The 19,353-nt window shown below is 42.4% G+C and overlaps 1 protein-coding gene across 2 annotated transcripts; it reads right to left on the bottom strand.

Annotated features, from left to right (window-relative positions):
* Positions 1–5,991: 5,991 nt before the first annotated feature.
* On the bottom strand, positions 5,992–17,531 carry Cd3e (CD3 epsilon subunit of T-cell receptor complex). Of its 2 annotated transcripts, XM_027930547.3 has the most exons (9): positions 17,304–17,531; positions 17,087–17,191; positions 14,181–14,201; positions 13,035–13,049; positions 10,113–10,130; positions 9,259–9,483; positions 8,360–8,527; positions 7,785–7,831; positions 5,992–6,799 (listed from the first exon to the last, which is right to left on the bottom strand). In XM_027930547.3, the coding sequence occupies exons 2-9, from the start codon at positions 17,133–17,135 to the stop codon at positions 6,743–6,745; spliced, it is 600 nt and encodes a 199-aa protein (XP_027786348.2). In that variant the 5' UTR covers positions 17,136–17,191; positions 17,304–17,531; the 3' UTR covers positions 5,992–6,742. The 2 variants fall into 2 exon arrangements, with proteins under 2 accessions (XP_027786348.2, XP_071472839.1); XM_071616738.1 differs by lacking the exon at positions 13,035–13,049.
* Between the last annotated feature and the right edge of the window lie 1,822 nt (positions 17,532–19,353).

Here is a 19,353-nt window from a genome sequence, read left to right as displayed (position 1 = left end):
ATTTTACTTTTTTTAGTCTGTTCATATGATAAATTAAACCAATCTTGCTTTCCTGAAAAAGTTCTTCTTGGTCATTATGTATTAATCTTGCTTATATTATTGAATTAAATTTGCTAAAGTTGTGATAAGAAATTTTGTTAAGCTCCTGGGACCAGCTGGGTACAGTGGTATGTGTCTGTAATCCCAGCCATTCAGGAGGATGTGGTAGGTTGATAGTGAGTTCAAGGCTAGCCTCAGCAATTTAGCAAAGCCCTAAGAAATTTAATGAGACTCTGTATCAGAATACAAATTAAAAAGGGCTGGGACTGGGCAGCTCGGTGATAAGAGTGCCATAGAGTCAGTCCCTGGTATTGTGGGGCGAGGAGGGAGGGAAGATTTGGGATTGCCTGGTGGTTTCCTCTTGCCAGCTCCTCTTTCCTGCTCGAAGACTCTATATACTGCCTGGGCCAAAGGCAGCAGAGCTGAGCCTCTGAGAGAAAGAGAGCTGATTTCCTGGTGTAAGCATTTTGATGAGGAGATAAGATGGTTTTCCCATTTTGGTAATGGAGAATGTTCACCACATTTGCATTTGCTTCACTTCTTGGATACAGATTGCACCAAGATAATGTGAGAATTGGTGAAGATCGAGAGGGAAAATGCAAACTTCACCTATAGCCAGATTGACAGCATATTTTTTCAGAATTAAGACTCAACACTGGGTTCCTTCCTAGTTAAACCATGAAAGCCTACTTGGAGGCAGCAGGGGAGCACAGCCATCTGCACACTTGGACACGAAAGATTATCTTCCATTAGAGAGGTCTCCCTCTTCAGCCAAACCATCGCAAGTGGTGAGAAGGGATCCTTTCCACTTGAACTCATCCAGATGAATCAAACTAGTCCTTTGGAGCAAGAAAAGGAGCTGCACCAGGATAGCTAGGTCACCATCTTCTCCCCACACCACTACTGAGCACCGCCCTCCAGGACTACCACTGCCTGCAGGTTATGCCCTATATGATGGCACCTGGAGTAGGAGCTCTGATCCTTCCCAGGTGCCACTCATAGAGCAGTGTGAATTGGTGTGCAGCTGTGTCTACCCAGAAGATGTAACTCCTTTAATGTGCACCAAAACTCCTTTATGGGCTAGTGCTGACCCAGGCCATCCTGTTCCCAGATCAAGGCAGGGATTGCACGTCCTTCTTTGGTCACCCTGGTAAGTCTAGTTTTCATGAAACAGTGATCAGCTTAACTCAAATGCTGCTGACTGGCAAAGAAAAAAACATGGAAGGAGGATCTATATTCACGAGGGATTTTGGTCTGTGGTTTTCTTATGTCTTTGGTTTAGATCTCAGGGTATATTAGGGTTCTCCAAAGAATAGGCAACCACATATATTCATCTCTTATTGGTTCTGTTTCCCTGGAGAAGTTGGATGATGTATTTGTAGAGTCTGGCATGTCCACAATCTGCAGGGTATGCTGGCAGGCTGGAGATCCAGGAAAGAGTTGATGGCCTAGCTGTCCAAAGAGAGACTAGAGGCAGAATCTGCTCTTCTTTAGAGGACTTCAGTCTGTTTTCTCCAAAGGCTTTTGACCAATTGGATGAGGTCCATTTATATTGTGGAGGGCCATTCTGCTTTAGTCGAAATTTGCTGATTAGAATTGTCATAGCAACATCCAGATATGTATTTTTTCTTTTTTTCCTCCACTTCTTTTTATTGGTGCATTATTATACATCCTGTTGGGATTTGTTGTAACATATTTGAACGTGCATACAATATACAATATAACAACATAATTTGGCCAGTGTCACTCTCTAGCACTTACCCCTCCCTCCCCATCTTCCCCTTTCTCTACTGATCTCCCTTTGATTTTCATTAGCTCCACCCCATCTTTCTTTTTCTTTTTTTTTTCTTTATTTTTTTATTGGTTGTTCAAAACATTACAAAGCTCTTGACATATCATATTTCATGCATTAGATTCAAGTTGGTTATGAACTCCCAATTTTACCCCAAATACAGATTGCAGAATCACATCGGTTACACATCCACATTTTTACATAATGCTCTATTAGTAACTGTTGTATTCTGCTACCTTTCCTATCCTCAACTATCCCCCCTCACCCCATCTTTCTTTTCTTTTTTTCTCTCTAGCTTCCACATATGAGGAAACATGTGACTCTTAACCTTCTGAATTTGACTTATTTCACTTAACATAATGATCTCTAGTTCCATCTGTTTGCCTGCAAATGACACAATTTCATTTTTTTTCTTTATTGCTGAATAAAACTCCATTGTGTGTATATCTTCCATTTTCTAAAAAATTTTTTTAATATTTATTTTTTAGTTTTCGGCAGACACAATATCTTTGTTGGTGTGGTGCTGAGGATCGAACCCCAGCCGCACTCATGCCAGATGAGCGCACTACCGCTTGAACCACATCCCCAGCCCTTCCATTTTCTTTATCCATTCATTCATTGATGAACATCTAGGCTGGTTCCGTAGTTGGCTATTGTGAATTGTGCTGCTATAAACATTGGTATGCATTGATCACTGTAATATGATGACTTTAATTCTTCAGGATAAATACTGAGAAGTGGTATAGCTGGATCCTATGGTAGAGAAACTTTTGAGGAACCCCCATATGATTTCCTTAGTAATTGAACAAATTTACAATCTCAACAATGTAAAAGTGTTCCTTTTTTTCCACACCCTCTCCAGCACTTATTATTATTTGTATTCTTCTTTTTTAATATATATATTTTAGTTGTTGTTGGACCTTTATTTACTTATATGCGATACTGAGAATTGAACCCAGTGCCCCACACATGCTAGGCAAGCACTCTACCACTGAACCACAACCCCAACCCTTATTATTTGTAATCTTGATGGCTGCCACTCTGACTGGTGTGAGATGAAATTTCAGTGTAGTTTTGATTTGCATTTCTTTAATTGCTAATGATGTTGAATATTTTTTCATATATTTGTTGGCCATTTGTATTTCTTCTTTTGAGAAACTATTTAATTCATTTATTAATTGAGTTATTTGATTTTTGGGGTAAAGTTTTTTGAATTCTTTATATATTCTAGATATTAATCCTCTGTCAGAAGAGTAGCTAGCAAAGATTTTCTGCCATTCTCCAGGTTTTCTCTTCACATTCTTAATTGTTTCCTATGTTGGGCAGAAACTTTTTAATTAGATGCCCTCTCATTTATTGACACTTGGCATTATTCCCTGAGCTTTGGGGGTCCTATTGAGAAAGTTATTGCCTACACTCAAGTATATTTGATCAAATATCTGGGCACTGTGGCCTGCCCAAGTTGACATATAAAATCAACTAGACTAATCAATACAAGTAAGTCTGGTTTCCATAGGATAAGTCTTCAATTTTCTGCCTGAGTTTGCATAGAACTGGTATTATTTTTTCCTTAAAGTTTTGATAGATTTCTCTAGAGAACCATTTGGACTGGGGATTTTCTTTGTGAAAAGGTTTTTAACTACAAATTCAACTTATTTAATAAATAAAGGGCTATTCAGGATATCTATTTCATCTTCAATGAGCTTTCTCAAGGAGTGTATCCTTTCCATCTAAGTTGTTTAATTTATTGGCATAAAATTGTTCATAACTGTATGGCCTGGATGTTGTATCACCCCCCCACCCTGCAATTTGTTGAAGTCCTGAGCACTGGGGTGATAGTATTAGGAGGTGGGACCTTTGGAAGGTGAGCAGGTCATGAACATGATTATTGGCCTTATGGAAGAAACTCTAGAGAGATCACTTGCTTCTTCTGTCATGTGAGCACACAGTTTTTCCTAACCTCCCTTGAATTATGAGGTCATAGCAGTTATTTCTAGTGCTGTGTGAGACCCTGTCTCTAATTCTTTCAAGTGGTTCTTGGACCTCTTGCAGTTTCCTCTCTGGCGTATATTGATCACTATTCAGCTGAAGACTGCAGGGGTCCTCTTCAGATCTCTGGTGTCCTTATTAAGAATTTTCTTCTCTTACACTCTCTCCTGCAAAATCTCCTCCAAGACTCCTTGGCCTCCCATCTTCCTTGCCTGCCCTCAGGGAGATCTCTGGGCTCTCCTTAGGTACTTCCTCCTTGAGCCACACAGATGAAATTATTTCTAGACCATAAACTGGAGCAATCCTAGGATTCACCGTGCTTCCCATTTCTCAGGAATCATTGTCCACAGTTGCCTGTTGTCCGATGTCTTTAAAATTGTTTTAACTTTTTTTTTTTTTTGTCTCATGTTTTAATTGTTTAGGCAGAAGGGTAAATTCAATTCTTGTTACTCCATCTTGGCCAGTGTCAGAAATTGATCTTCTCTCTTTTTAATCTTTCCTTTATTCTCCATTACCCCTCTCCACTGTGCCCACCTTTACTGTAATCCTACTGCAATCTGTGGTTCTTCTAAAAAGTATAACCCTCCTACTTTCTGCATCCCTGGCATCCTGCTTATCTTCCTCACCTTTATCCTGTCTCTGCCCCAAGTAGGAACCCTGCTCTCTATTTTAACTCCACATTCAACCTGTCCATCTATTTTTCCAAGGACATTTGACAGGATGGAGAGCAGTTCTTAGATCGTAGTCAGTAGGGTAGATGTTGAGACCATTGTAGTTGGATAACCCTGGCTACTGATTCCAGCCCTGCCCTTCACTAACTGTGACTTGAGCAAAAGACCTAACTTCTCTGAGCCTCACTATCCTCATTTGTAAAGCAAGAGCAACACATCTATCTTGTGGAGTCATTCTAAAGATTAAATCAGATTACAGCTGTGAAGAAGGGCCAAGCACAGTTTCTGGAGCATAGTAAATGTTCAATAAGTGTGAGCTGTTATTATTGTCTTTATCATGCTGAGCTATGTCTTCCCTTGACTGTGCATAATCAAATATACCTGGGACAACACCTGCCATCCCTGGGCCAGCCTACTGATCAACAGTTAGTGATGGGCAAGGTCACTGAGGCTCTGAGCTTAAGTGCTGATGCTTACAGGGAAAGAAGTGACCCTTCATCAGGGGCCAACAATCAGAATCTTGTAGCCACAGCCCAAGGCTGAGCATGTGCAGGATGCTCACACTTTTGTGCTATTCACAAAAGGTAATTTTAGCTGTGGTCACATTTGTAATTAGCTCTTTGGTCAAGGGAGATTTCTGAGTGCAGAGAGAGTACGCTGGTTTGAGCTGGACTAGCACAGTTTGCTCATGCTCTGGCTTCCTCTCTCAGCAAGCTGACTGTGAGCCAGGGGAGACTGAGAACAAAGCCTTCCCACACTGGCCTGGGCCCCCGGCTGCTGCACCCCCCCATGCCAGTGCAGCCCACATCCTGTGCGGCTTACCCGCAGCAGCGCTTCTAGCTGCAGGCAGCTGCCTCTAGAGCAGGAGGGAGGGGTACCTCCTTCCTCCACTGCCCCCAGCCCAGCTCAGCAGCTCTTCCTGGCAGTTTGCAGAAACCTGTGTCCCATCCCCAAGGCCCCCCTTATACCTCCACTGTTCATTTCTGTTACCTGGATCTACCTTTTTATGGACTTTTTTTTTTTTTGGATTTAACCCAGGGGCGCCTAACCACTGAGCCACATCCCCAGTCTTTTTTAATATTTTATTTAGACACAGGGTCTCACTGAGTTGCTTAGGGCCTCGCTAAGTTGCCGAGGCTGACTTTGAACTCATGATCTTCCTGCCTCAGCCTCCCGAGCTGCTGGGATTACTTCTATCTTGCCCATTTTATGACCTGATTTCTCCATCAGGGACCCATCAGTCACTCTCTGCCACCTTTGGCGTTTTCCTCCAAGAGGAATTAAACTTTCTGTATCTGCACCTCCCCATCTCTGCCTCTATTTCCCTCTTTAAAGAGAGCTTCAGATAATACCTCTACCAGCCGGAAAAACAGGTAGTACTTGCAGTACTAAATGGAATATTAAATGTGAGTACTAACTGGAACCAAAGGTGGGGAACACCTGAGTTATCTTGTGAAGCAAGGTAGCCTCTGAGGACATGCCAGAAAAGAGAGACAGCAATTCTTTCAGCCAAACACACTTTATTTGTTTTCTCTGTCAGTAGAGAGGAGCTTACATGCATTCATGGAGTTGCGAATGATCATCCAGTAGCCTGCAGTAAGAACCAGGGAAGGGGGCTCAGGGCTGACTCTGGGCCAGGATCTGTGAATGGGACAGGGCTTCTGCCAACATTTACCCAGTCCCCCACAAAGAAGGCTGCAGAGAGAGAGAGCTGGGAAAATGGAAAGTTAAATGAAATTGTTAGTAATGAGGGAACATTTTTTTTTTTTTTGGTACTGGGAATTGAACCCAGAGGCACTTAAATACTGAGCCACATCCCCAGCCCTTTTATATATTTTATTTAAAGACAAGGTCTCACTGAGTTGTTTAGGGCCTCACTAAGTTGCTGAGGCTAGCTCCGAACTTGAGATCCTCCTGCCTCAGCCTCCCAAGCCACTGTGATTACAGAATGAGGGACAATTTATATGCAGAGAAAGGAGGGATTTGAAGGCAGAAATATCCTGACAGGCAGGCTGGGTGTAAGGGGTTGAATAGCCATGATGTTTCAAAGGACAATGAAGCAGAAAAATCCTAGAACTGGGCGGCAGGTAGAGATGGCAGGAAGGAACGAGCCAAAGACAATTCTGCAGGATGTTGTGAGTTCACCGTGAGACTGAAGAACAATTCTCTTGTAGGGTCCAAAACTTGTCCAGGGAACAAGGAATTGCAGGGTGCCTAGGGAGAGGCAGACGTAGGCGATCCTCCAGAGCTGTCAGATTCCTCTCTGATTCAGGCCAGAATACAGGTCCCGCTGGCCTTTCCGGATGGGCTGTGGGTAGAACAGAGAGGGGTGGCTAGAGGGGTGGAGGAAGTAGCTCATGGGGGAGAATGGCTCTGGAGATCTAGCTGTAGTGCAGTAGAAAGATGCTGTGCTTCGAGTCAGGAGGCACCTGGGAATTCCAAGTTGGTCCTTACAGGTAGTAGACTTGCATGGATTCTGTACTTCTGTGAGCCTCAACTTTCCTATTTTAAAAATGGGAGTCTAAAGACTCACCTCTCAGGTGTGTGTGTGTGTGAGAGAGAGAGAGAGAGAGAGAGAGAGAGAGAGAGAGAGAGAGAGAAATACTGGGTTTTGAACCTAGGCCCTTTCTTATGCTAGGCAAGTGCTCAGGGCTTTTGTCAGGATTAAATGAAGTCACTCATGGGAAAGTAAATATCACATGCTTGGCTGGTGCTCAATAAATATTTGTAGAATGAGTCCAAGTGTGACAATAAAAATATGTGATAACTATTAGTGCACACCCACCAACCAATGAGAACAATTCTGGTGGTCCTCCCCTATGCCAGGCATTAGCTGCTTAGTCACCAGGTCAAGAGGCAGAGGGATGGGCTGTGATGTCTGAGAGTGTATGTGTGGGTGCGATGGCAGGAGGCTTGGGGCTACTTACCAATGAAACCATTATCATATTTCAATAACTGATTGACTACATTAGTATATGCTAGTGCAACATCAGTCCTGAATTTATCATATTAGACCTCACATACGTGATGTTCCACGGCTATATCCCAGCCAATGAATGAACCAGAGAGAGAGGTATATTCCCACCTTCATGGGTGTGGAAGCCACACAACCTCTTAGTCTGTTCTGCCATGAAAGAGGCAGAAGTGGTCTCATGGTGAGTTGTCCTAGGAACCCTGAATGAGGGCCTTCAAAGTATCTGGCAGGTGAGAGAGGGACAGTCCTACCTGTTCCCTCCCCCTAGAAGGGCATGCTCTTCCTCCCCACCTCTCCCTGTCCACTCCATCCCTGTTACCTCATAGTCCGGGTTGGGAACAGGTGGTGGCCTCTCCTTCTTTTGTCCTACAGAGGAGGGAAGGGAGAAGTATTCATTTCCAGGGGGAACCCCAATGTTGCAGTGCTGAGTGCCCCAGTGAGACCCAGCTCAAGGTTGACAGTCCCCTTTGTCTCTCCTCCACAATCTCCCATTTTCTATCCAGTGCCCTTTTCATTTTCTTTCTTCAATCCCATCCCTAAGGACCCCCACACTGTTCTTATCATTTTGTGACTTTCCTTAGCCCAAGTCCTCCCATCATTTCTTTCCATGGGGGAACAGAAAGGAAAAGGCAGGAACACCCCAAAGTCTCTCTTCTCACAGCCTGGGGGTGGGATCTGATTACTGCAGAGCACTGATAAGCATTTGAGGAAGCCCTTCATTTTCCTAAGTGGGGTCACACTTTTCTAGGGTGGGAAGGAGAGGTCTTGGAGAAGGAGACTTTGGTAGAACAGTAAATGTTCTAAGGAAGCAGTTTCAACTTTCCTGGGGACTTGCCCACCCTGTCCCAGGCTGGACGCCACCTTGATGGGAATGTTCTCTGACACAGCTCTTACCCCTGGGCCTGCCACCAGCGCCTGCTCCACGTGTCACAGGTTTGGACTTGGCCTTTCTATTCTTGCTCCAGTAATAAACCAGCATCAGCAAGCCCAGAGTGACAATGATGTCGACTACGATGACTGTGGCCACAGCCGTCAGATCCACCTCTACGCAGTTCTCACACACTACAGGGGCAGAGAGAAGAGAAATGACAGAGAAGGGAAGATATCAGGGCACTGGAGAAGGGGGAGGAACAGATGAAGGTGATTTTCCCCTCAATACTCACACACTTGCCACAGGCCCTTCCCTTCAATATGTTTATAACAACGATAACAATTAGCAAGCTATAGTTCAACGGTCTTGGGTTCAAGTCCTAGCTTCATTACTCACTAGTTATGGGAATTGTGCAATGTAATTTTGACTCACAAAATCTCTGTTTCTTCATCTACGAAATGGTAATAAAGTAGTACTTAACTCATATGGCTTTTGAGAGGAATACATGGAAAAAAAATCCCTGGCAAGTTCAGTGCTTGAAATTTTATAAGCACTCGATAAATGTTAGCTCTCCTTGTGATTTCATTATTATACTCTAGTTTAGACGGTTTAAAAACAGTGGCTATGGCTTCCTTTGCAAGTCCCTCTAAAGAATGTATCTCTGGATAAAGCATCAGATAAACTCATATTGTAATTCTGGGTGTGACATAATCCAAATGACCCAAGCCTGTCCCTTGGGAAGTTGCTATTTTAGAACAAGAGCTGACTGAGATTATCCAAACAGCCCCAAATTGTTTTTTAATCTGTTCTAGAAAATACTGATGCTGTGTGGCCTTGGACACTCCCAGGGTTGAGTATACAAGGAAGCTCTGGGACATCAGAGGACTGTGAGTTGGGTTGGAGAAGTCATGGAGAATGTTACCTCTAGCTCTCAGGTACAGAAAATGGATATTCTCTTTTTGTCTTGGGGTTGTGTAGCAGGCGTAATAACCACTGTTATCTATTTCTGAAAAATTCTTCAGTAACAGTTGTTCGTCATTTTCGCCTTCTAGTTTTTTGTTATTTCTTTCCCAATTTATTGTGCCCTGCAGAGCTTTTGGAGGGCATGTCAGCATCACATCAGTTCCCGAGATGGAGACTTTGTATTCTGAGGAATGAGAGAAAAGAGAAAGGAAATCGGAGGGAGAAACCAGAAAAATTCTCCAAAGGTCAAACTAATGACAAAAGAATCAATAAAATTCATATCCTGGTTTTACCCGCTACTGGCTAGAGAGTGTGTGAGGAAGGGACCACCCTCTGAAAGCTGGCTTCAGTTATAGGCAGGAACATTGGAACTTGGGGAGGGAAGGATGGAAGTAAAGAAAACCCCACGAAGGTCCCTATTTGAAACTTTTCTAAAATGGGAGTTCGGCACATAATGTTGAGGGGCCCTCAGTTCTTTTGTTTTTTGGTTGTATACATAATATATTCATACAATTTGTGTCTTAATACATGTATTTTGGATAGTAATGATCATCACATTCCACCATCATTAATTACCCCATGTCCCCTCCCTTCCCCTCCCACCCCTCTGCCCTTTCTAGAGTTCGTCTATTCCTCCCATGCTCGGGCTCCCTATCCCACTATGAATCAGCCTCCTTATATCAAAGAAAACATCCAGCGTTTGGTTTTTTTGGGGGCCCTCAGTTTTTGAGGCTAATCTTTCTCAATTACTTTCTTTACAATCCACCAAATTGCATCTTCAGACAAAGCATAATTAAAGGACCATAAACTCACGTATCTGTGTTAGGTCATCTGCAAATAGAAAAAAAAAGAAAGATTAGAAAGAAAAAGTCCTGGTTTAAGTTTAATTTTTTTTTTTTTTGTACTGGCAATTGAACCCAGGGGTGTTCTCAGTGAGCCACACTCCCAGTCCTTTTTATTTTTTACTCTGAGACAGGGTCTCCCTAAGTTGTTAAGGCTGGTTTTGAATTTGTGATCCTCCTGCCTCAGTCTCCTGAATTACAGGCGTGTTCCACCATGCCCAGCTTAAGTTTAAATTTGAGGTAAAATTTTTCTAATGGGTCTAAACACTTTCCCTATCAGTTCCCAGAGAGGGGAGCCCCAGTCTTGAAAATGATGTGTGCACTTAGCCTCTGAGATACACTTATTGACATGACTCACGTACAGCAAATTGCAAGCGTGGCAGCATGTGCTCCTAGGCCCAGGACTGCAACTCAGTCTAAAAACTTCAGGTTTATCTTCTTGCATTAGCTAGATTATCTTTCAGATAAATATCAAAGGATCTTCTCAGAGATAAAAAAAAAAATCTTTCACATATTTGGGTCACTGATTCTTGGCCTTACCTATGTCTCTTTATTTAGGAATTCACCGCCCCCCCCCCCCTTTTTTTTTGCAGTACTGAGGATGGAACCCAGGGCCTTGCTCATGCTAGTCAAGTGCTCTATCATTGAGCTGCAGCCCCAACCCCAGAAATTTTTTTCCTTTTTTTTGTACTGGGAATTAAACCTAGGGCGCTTAACCATGGAGCCACATCCCCAGCCCTTTTTTATATTTTACTTAGAGATAGGGTCTTGTTGAGTCACTTAGGATCTTGCTAAGTTACTGAAGCTGGCTTTGAACTCATGATCTTCCTGTCTCAGCCTCCAGAGCCACTGGGATTATAAGGATGTGCCTCTGTGCCCAGCCAGAAATTCTTTCTTATAACTAACAAAGTCTTTTGTAATAGAAATCAAATACCTTTCTTTTTATTCCATGTACTTTTCTCTGTTATTGCCTTTAAATGATGTGAATCACTCTACACATTTTAAGGAAATTATTCTCCCAATAAAAAGTGGCTTTATATTATCTCAGAGACACTGTGGTAATGGATAAAGAGCACTGGACTCTGAGACATAAATCTTGTGTCTGTATCTCAGATCTGCCCTACTCTATGTGTGCAATGGAAGTCATTTAACATCTCTGAACCTCAGTTTCTTCATCAGGGAAATCTCCATTTGTAAGAATTAAATGGATTCTGGGGTCTGAGGTTGTAGCTCAGTGGTAGAGCGCTTGCCTGGCACATATAAGGCACTGGGTTTAATCCTCAGCACCACATAAAAATAAACAAATAAAATGAATGTATTGTGTCCATCTACAACTAAAAAATTTTTTTTAAAACTTAAAAAAAAGAAAAATGTTAGTTTCTTTTCTCCTTTCTTTCTTGGGGTCCTGATACCATAGAGAACAGAATTGAGCTTTGACTCTGCCACCCAGATAGTCATTTGGCTGTGACTGTACACAACATAAACAAATCCTTCTCCATCTGGTGATAAATTGGAAGTTGAATATAATGACAATAGATGGTATTATTTTGATTTAAAAATTTTTCAGCACTTATTTTTTTAGAAATATTATGTGAATCAGAAATCGCAAATAAGTTAAAAGTAAATAGACAGTATGCTTGGCTTGGTGGGTTTGTTTGAAAAACAAATGTAAAAAAAAATTGCTTACAACCCTTACTCGCACAAATTCAGTAGCAGAGCTTAGATTTACATGTGCTCATACAAGGGCTTAGATGTGTCTATGTCTACAAATAGGTATGTTCACAAAGATTGTAAACACATGGTATTTCATAATGGTTAAGAAAATGAACTTCAGTATCTTATAAATTTACACTTATGCCTTATGATTGGGTTATCTATCCATTTTGTAAGTCTTTGTTTTCTTATCTGTAGAGAAGGAATGTTAGAAGAAGTGAATGAGGAAATCTGGGTAAGATATTTAGGGCAATATCTAGAACACACATATCTAATACACTTTAATGCTTATTATCTAGATTCAGTGTGCTTTCTATATAATAATAGCTGAAATTCACATACTGCCTTCTATAGGTCAGGTAATGTCTAAGAATTCAAAAGAATTACTCTTTCAACACTTATAATAACATAAAATGGGTATCATTATTATTTCCATTTTATACATGATGATGTACAAAGAGAAGTTAACTGTTCAGACATATAGCAACTAGGGAGTTGGACCAGGATTCAAACATGGCCATCCAGCTTCAGAGTTAGACCTTTAACCTCACACTGTATGCCCTTCTCTCTTCTGCCTAAAGTCTCTCTTTTCTTCAAAATACCAGTTCATCCTTTAAAACTCAGCTCAAGAATTGCCACCCCCAGGGAGCCTTCTTCAATTACATTCTGCAGAGTTGACCATTCCTCTCTTTATACTTCATTTTACTCTGTATCTACCCATATCATGGCATACAACACACTTTAATATCATTTTTTTGGTCTTTCATACAAGACAGGTGGATCCCCGAGGAGAAGGAATTAGCAAAGCATTTATATTTTTGTTCATTTACTCATTCAAAAAATATTCACTGAGCACCTTCTGTGGACTAGACATTGGACCAGGTAAACAAACTCATGGATAAATTTTTGTACAAAAATCCATGGATGCTCCAACCCACGCCCAGATGTGTGTTTTTCTGTAGCAGTAAGTTCAGGGACGGATATATACATGCATAGCTATTATAGTCCAGCATGACAGCTAGCAACAAAGACAGGCATATCTCATACAGATCCCATTGAAAGGTGATTGTATTTTTCCTGCTACTGGTTCTGATTCTCACTATTTACTACTGAGAGTGTTCTCTATGACCATGTTGTTTCACATTTGAAAAGAGGTTGTACAGAAGAAAAATGCCCTTACCATTTTCTTCATCATCTGAAAAAGAAATGATAAAAAACCATGAGTGACATTCCTATCAGCAACTAAGATAAGCCCTGACCTCAAGGGTTAGGACTCTTCCCTCAATTGCCAGAAAGCAAAGGATCTTCAAGTCTCTCAGCTATGTATCACAAGCTGTCTTGGATCTTACTTCTACCTTAAATACCTAATGGCCATTTGTAAAAATAACTGCCAAGGACACCACAAGTCAGGCAGCCCAGTGGAAAGTAGACTGGCACAATTTCTGCTTTTGAACATAGTAGCTGTTCCCTCAATTTGGAGGAGCTATTGAATAGACTTTTCCAGTATTGGGACACTATGGACTCTATTGCTGTGGTTGAGAAAGTAAGTCCAGGCCCGGTACACTTGTATGCATGTGCACACAAAGACACACCTGGCACACACATTCAGAGTATTCAGATGTGATTCTGAATGTGCAGCAAAATGCTGCCCTGAGGTTGATCCAGGCAACCATGAGCATGCATTCTGGCCAGCCACACATTCTTTACAAAATTGCACATCAAATAGGAGAGGCTAGCAAAAGAAAACTGTTGGTACTTTCAACTTATTTTAACAGTCTCAATTCTTTTTTGGAATCAAGACTGGCTTCTTACTATAATCTCTGATTCCCTATTCTGGGCTAGCTTCATCAGGAAAAGGCAAAAGAGAATAGTAGAAAACCCTTTCACTGGTCTCTGAGGAAGCTCTGTGGGAGGCCAAGAGGAAGCTCTCCACTCACAAATACAGTTGGTTTCTGAGAATATGATGTTAGATGATTTTGTCATTATATGAATGTCATAGAGTGTCACACAAACCTTGATGGTATAGCTACTATACATTTTAGGTTATAAAGTGTAGCTTATTGCTTGTAGGCTACAAACCAGTATAGCATGTTACTCTATTGAATACTATAGGCAGCTACAACACAGTGGTATTTGTGTATCTAAACACATCTAAACAGAAAATGTATAGCAAAAATACTAGGTGATAGGGAATTTTCAGAGTCATTACAATCTTATGGGGCCACTATTGTATATACTGTTAGTTGTTGACTGAAACATTGTTTGTCAGTACACGATTGTACTAAGAATCCTGGATTGATTTCATAGTGAAGAGAGCATATCTTACCTTCCTGCCCCCAAGCACCAACTGGAAAATAAATAGTTAAAAAAAAAAGAGTTAGAAAATATTGTGAGTGCATGCAATTCCAAATAATGGAATTATATTAATGACCATCTAAAGTTCTTTCCAGCCACTGTATGATCTCAGTGGCTTCTACACTTTAGAAAAGTGCCTTTTACTGCTGGGGATTGATCCAATCAATTTGGGAAGAAAGAGAAAGGAACCGTACAGCATTAAACATGACAACACAATATTCAACAAACAGAAGTTAGAATAAGTTGGGGCTGCTTTTTGTCTGACAAGAGAAATAGCAAAAGAATTTTGCAACTAAGCCTCCATTTTGAAACTGGTCTCTGACTGTGGAAAAAAAAAATGAGCTTTTGTTTGGCTACAAACGTCGGGATTCTTGTTCCATTTCTGGCTTCTGCTTGTTGGATGGCTCAGTTTTTCCATTTGTTTTCTGCTAGAGACAAGTGGAAATATTTGAAACCCCAGTCACTCATAACCTAGAGCCTATGCGTTAAAGAGCCTGATCACATTTCCTCTGGACTCTCCCAAATCCCGTCACTTAAGCATGACTTAGATTCATTACAGTGACCAGTTTCCCTGGCACTGCCTGAGAGTTTTCTGTTCACCAATAGCCTCTATGTTGGGTGAGATACTCTTTAATCCCCAGAGAATAACAGGTACTTAGATAGGTTGCCTTTGCTAAAAAGTACTGACTTTTCACTTGGGCCTACAGATGCCCTATGGGTAACTAAAAGTTACCTTCATTTAGTATCCAGTATTTTTTTTTGTTTGTTTGTTTGTTTGTTTTTTGGTACTAGGGACTGAACTCAGGGGCACTCGACCACTGAGCTACATCCCTAACCCTATTTTGTATTTTATTTAGGGTCTCACTGAATTGCTTAGTGTCTTGTTTTGCTGAGGCTGACTTTGAACTTGTGATCCTCCTACCTCAGCTGCTAGGATTACAGGCATGTGCCACTGTGCCCAGCTCCAGTTTTATTTATTAACTTAAACTTTTGTGTTAGAATCCTGCTCAATTTTGCACATAGGTATGTTAATCATTTAAGGAGTGTTCATCTCAAGCTGGCATTCTGTCCCCTTCAGACTGAAGACACCAAAATAAAGGTAAGTAAGGTATTTTTAAGATTTTCAGGGACATTCAACTGCTGGCTTTTAAAAAGCTCCTGTTCCAGACCCCCTCGAGCAATGCGTAGAAGTCTCCAGTCATTCTCCTAGACATTCCAGGAATAGTGAAAAATTGAAGGCAGATAATTTCCTGATGAGACCATCCCCCTACCCTGAAGCAAGAGCAATTATCTCCTGGGAGCTGAATTGTCCCCACCAGGATCCAGGTCTGATAAACATCCTGTGAAGCAAAGGGAGATTGTCTCTTCAAGAGACAAGGACTTCCCTGGAGCCACCTTGTAGAACCAGAACTGAGATAATAATCAACCAGGACACAGTTTAACCAAGATTATTTAATTCTGCATACTACTTGTCCACTGCCTCAGTTTTTCTTCTGTTTAAACCTAACACATCAGTATCCCAAAGACAGGACTGGGAAGCTTGATCTCATTTGCCTTCCCAATATGGCCATCTTTTTTTATAGAGAATTTTTTTTTTTAATGTTTATTTTTTAGTTTTCGGCGGACACAACATCTTTGTATGTGGTGCTGAGGATCGAACCCAGGCCGCACGCATGCCAGGCGAGCGCGCTACCGCTTGAGCCACATCCCCAGCCCCCAATATGGCCATCTTGATTACAGTTCCTTTTCTGCTTTTCGTCATTACTTTTTCCATTTGGTTTTTGGGGCAGGTGGCCAGATCTGATTTGTTGGGACCCCCAGAGTTGGGCCTATGGCCCAGCAGTCCGGTAACAAGAGCATTTTGGGCACATTCTCATAATGCCCACATTCTCAGTCTCCATTCCAGGCCTCTTGAAATAGAAGCTGCAATTTAACAGGGTTCCCAGGTGATTTTTGTGTTCAAGCTTAAGAAAACAACCCAAGATGAAGCAGGAAGTGAAGACACCATGGCTGTGGCTCTGAGTTAGGAGCCCAAGCTGAGACAGTATTTCCTAGGCTTTTGAAATAAAACTATCAGGAGCCATTTTGCCTCATGCAATGCGGCCATTCTGAGCACAGGCCTTGTGGACAGATAGTCCCGATTTCTTGGATCAGCTTCTGCAATTACTAACAGTATGGTTTTAAATGTTATTTAACTTCTTTGAGTATTAATTTCTTCATAAAATAGAGGGTATAACATCTTTCCTCCAAGGTGGAGGTAAGGATTAAATCAGTTAATGCATGTAATGGAGTTTTCTTTGTATAGTACAGACACTCAATAAATGGCAACTTTTTTTGTATTATTTATCTCATGAGATATGCAAATGCTCTCAGTTATTTATCAATTCATGTCCTGCCTTGTTTCAAAAAAGACTAAACTAATTGAAAGCTCTTGGGCATCCAAAAAGGACTGAAAATTGTGAGGTGTTTGTTTTAAAGGTACTAAATTTGTTCTACTATGTGCAGAGTTTAGGTTTAACTGTCTGATTTCCCCAAAACAAAGGCTGGGGCTTAGCTCTTCTAATGTCTTGTGTTAGTTCTTAAGGGCTTAGTAAGAACTGGGGTGGGCTTCTTCTTGGTGGCAGAGAGACCTTTTTGCTCTCAATTGATATGATCTTGTCAACTGCTTCTCCCTGGCTATTCCCTGAATGATGCCCTAGGCACCTGCACATTTCTTTTGTTTGCTTCCGACCTCAATCCCCAACCCTAACCGATAGCACAGTCCCTTACATCTTCTGGTAAATGAGGCTCTTTGGTATGACTGGGCTGCACGAGTAAGTCTCTGAGGCTTCCAGTGGACTGGAGAAACACCACCCTTCTTTATTCCAATCTACTTACCTGATAGGAGGCAGAGTCCCAGAACTCCCCAGAGAGTGCTTGACTGCATCCTTCTCTCACTGGACACTCACTCTACTGAGACGGTGAAGAGTCAGCTTATTACTTCTGAAAAGGAAACCAGAGGATGTCTTCAAAACATCTGCTGGATATAAGGGCCCTAGAGTCATTGTTCTCAATGCCAGGATGAAAAAGGGAGGCACTATATGAGGAGACTCACCATTTTCTGAAGCAAGCACCTGAGGCTGAGAGGGGAGGCGGGCTTCTGAACACCACACAGGAAGTGCAGAGGGGCCTCTGGGTCTGTGGTTCTACGTCACTTGGAAATGTTGGAGGCAGAGGCCTCCACCTGGACTGGCCGAGAAAAGCTGGGCCTCATAGACTTCTCCTAAGGTTGAGCAAGAGGACTTGAGACAAATCCTGAAGGAGCTGTGAGAAACCCTGCCATTTAGTTGCCTGGGCCATGTGTGGAGTACCTCCACATTCAGGGCGCCTTTCTCAGATATCTGCCCCACCCACCCACCAACTGTTACAGGAAGAGAGAGAAGCACCGAACATTTGCTTTCTTTATGGTGTCCCTGGCATGGAGTTGCAGGATGGAGCCATCCATTATAACAAGAGCTTTCGGCTTGAAAATACATGTTGGTGTGAAATCATGATAAACCCTGTTTCCCTGTGTTACCTTTACAACAATAAAACATAATACTCAATATTAGAAAGAGTAAAGAGTAGCAGCCTCAAAATCTGCTTGTCTAAGTGTGAGTTGTTTACTATGTCCTGGCACTATGCTCAGGGCTTTACTGATACATCTCTTTTAATCCTCAAAATGACCCTCCAGCTGGGTGCAGTGGCACACATCTGTAACCCCAGTGATTCGGGAGGCTGAAACAGGAGGATTGCAAGTTTGAGGCTAGCCTGGGAAACTTAGCAAGACCCTCAGGAACTTAGTGAGAACTTGTCTCAAACCAAAAAGGGCTGAGGATGTACTCAGTGATAAAGTGCCCATGCATTCAATCCCTAGCACCAAGAACAAAAACCCTCCAAGGAAGGTATTATTATTATTATTAGGCACTGGAGACTGAACTCAGGGGCACTCAAACACTGAGTCACATCCCCAGCCCTATTTTTGTATTTTATTTAGAGACAGGGTCTCACTGAGTTGCTTAGCACCTTACCATTGCTGAGGCTGGCTTTTGAACTTGTGATGCTCCTGCCTCAGCCTCCTGAGTGGCTGGGATTACAGGCATGCGACACCACGCCCAGCAGTAGGTATTATTTTTATATTCCCATTTCAAACTTGAGGGAACCTAGTCTCAAGCAGATCATTTAACTTGTTGCAGGCTAGGACACTAGAAAACATTTTGGCAAAATTCACTTGGTAAATATTTAGTGCCTTCTGTGCTGTTGTTTTGTGCTTGGTGATGGTAAGACAGCAGGAATGAGATCTGTAGTCCTTGTGGATGAAGAAAGTAAGGTGATCAGGAAACAGATCACTTCAGGAGAATGATACTAAGAAAGAGGACACACTGGTGCTGTGGGGGTGAAAGGGGGCACCCAAGAGGGTCCGGGGGTCGAGGTCTCTCTGAGCAGGTGACATATAATCTGAAATTTGAGGATGAACAGGAATGAACCAGGTCGAGAGGAGGACAGGCAAATGTCCAGAGGAAGCGTCATGTCCGAAGCCAGGAGATGAGGAAGAGAAAAGGCGAGTCCAGAACAGGATGGCTTCTCAGGCTGGGAGGACCTTTTAAAGCTGTCCTGGGTTTGGGTGAGGAGCACACCATCCAGTCTTTGGATGGGAGCTGTTTGTTCCCAGAGATGGATGTGAAGGGGGGCGAAGCAGCTGCTTCTCCTGAGTTTGGTACCTGACAAGGCTCACCTGTGAGTTCTCACGGCACAGTGATCCCAGCATATGGGGGAGGGGGCAGTCCTAAAGGGGAGCCTGGGTGGTGCCACACCATCTCCCCATGATTCACTCCTGCATTGTTCAGAGCCATTTGCTCCTATAATAATTTTACTCCATCCATAAACAGCCCTTCAAGAATCCTGGTTGATCTCTATGCTGGAGAAGCTTATAAAAGCAGTTAGTGGGACAAGCTACAGTTGTACTCCCATAGCTGTTCGGGCGCTGGGGGGGGGGGTTCCATCTGATCCTTGTTACCTCTTTTCTTTGTTATCCAATTTGGATGATTCCCAGCCCCCAGCTGGCACCTCCGCTGACCTAAGGGAAGACATGGAGGCGTCTGAGCCCCTGGTCCCCACAGGCTTTC

This window comes from Marmota flaviventris, chromosome 9 (assembly GCF_047511675.1).
Source record: "Marmota flaviventris isolate mMarFla1 chromosome 9, mMarFla1.hap1, whole genome shotgun sequence".
Lineage (NCBI taxonomy): Eukaryota > Metazoa > Chordata > Mammalia > Rodentia > Sciuridae > Marmota > Marmota flaviventris.
This window is presented reverse-complemented; position numbering and strand designations above follow the sequence as displayed.

Coding starts and splice junctions, on each gene's coding strand:
- Cd3e (XM_027930547.3), bottom strand. CDS start 17,135: ATGCAGTCAAGCACTCTCTGGGGAGTTCTGGGACTCTGCCTCCTATCA. Junction 14,202..17,086: donor GGGACTCTGCCTCCTATCAG/GTAAGTAGATTG, acceptor TTTATTTTCCAG/TTGGTGCTTGGGGGCAGGAA. Junction 8,528..9,258: donor TCTGTACCTGAGAGCTAGAG/GTAACATTCTCC, acceptor CTGCCCCTGTAG/TGTGTGAGAACTGCGTAGAG.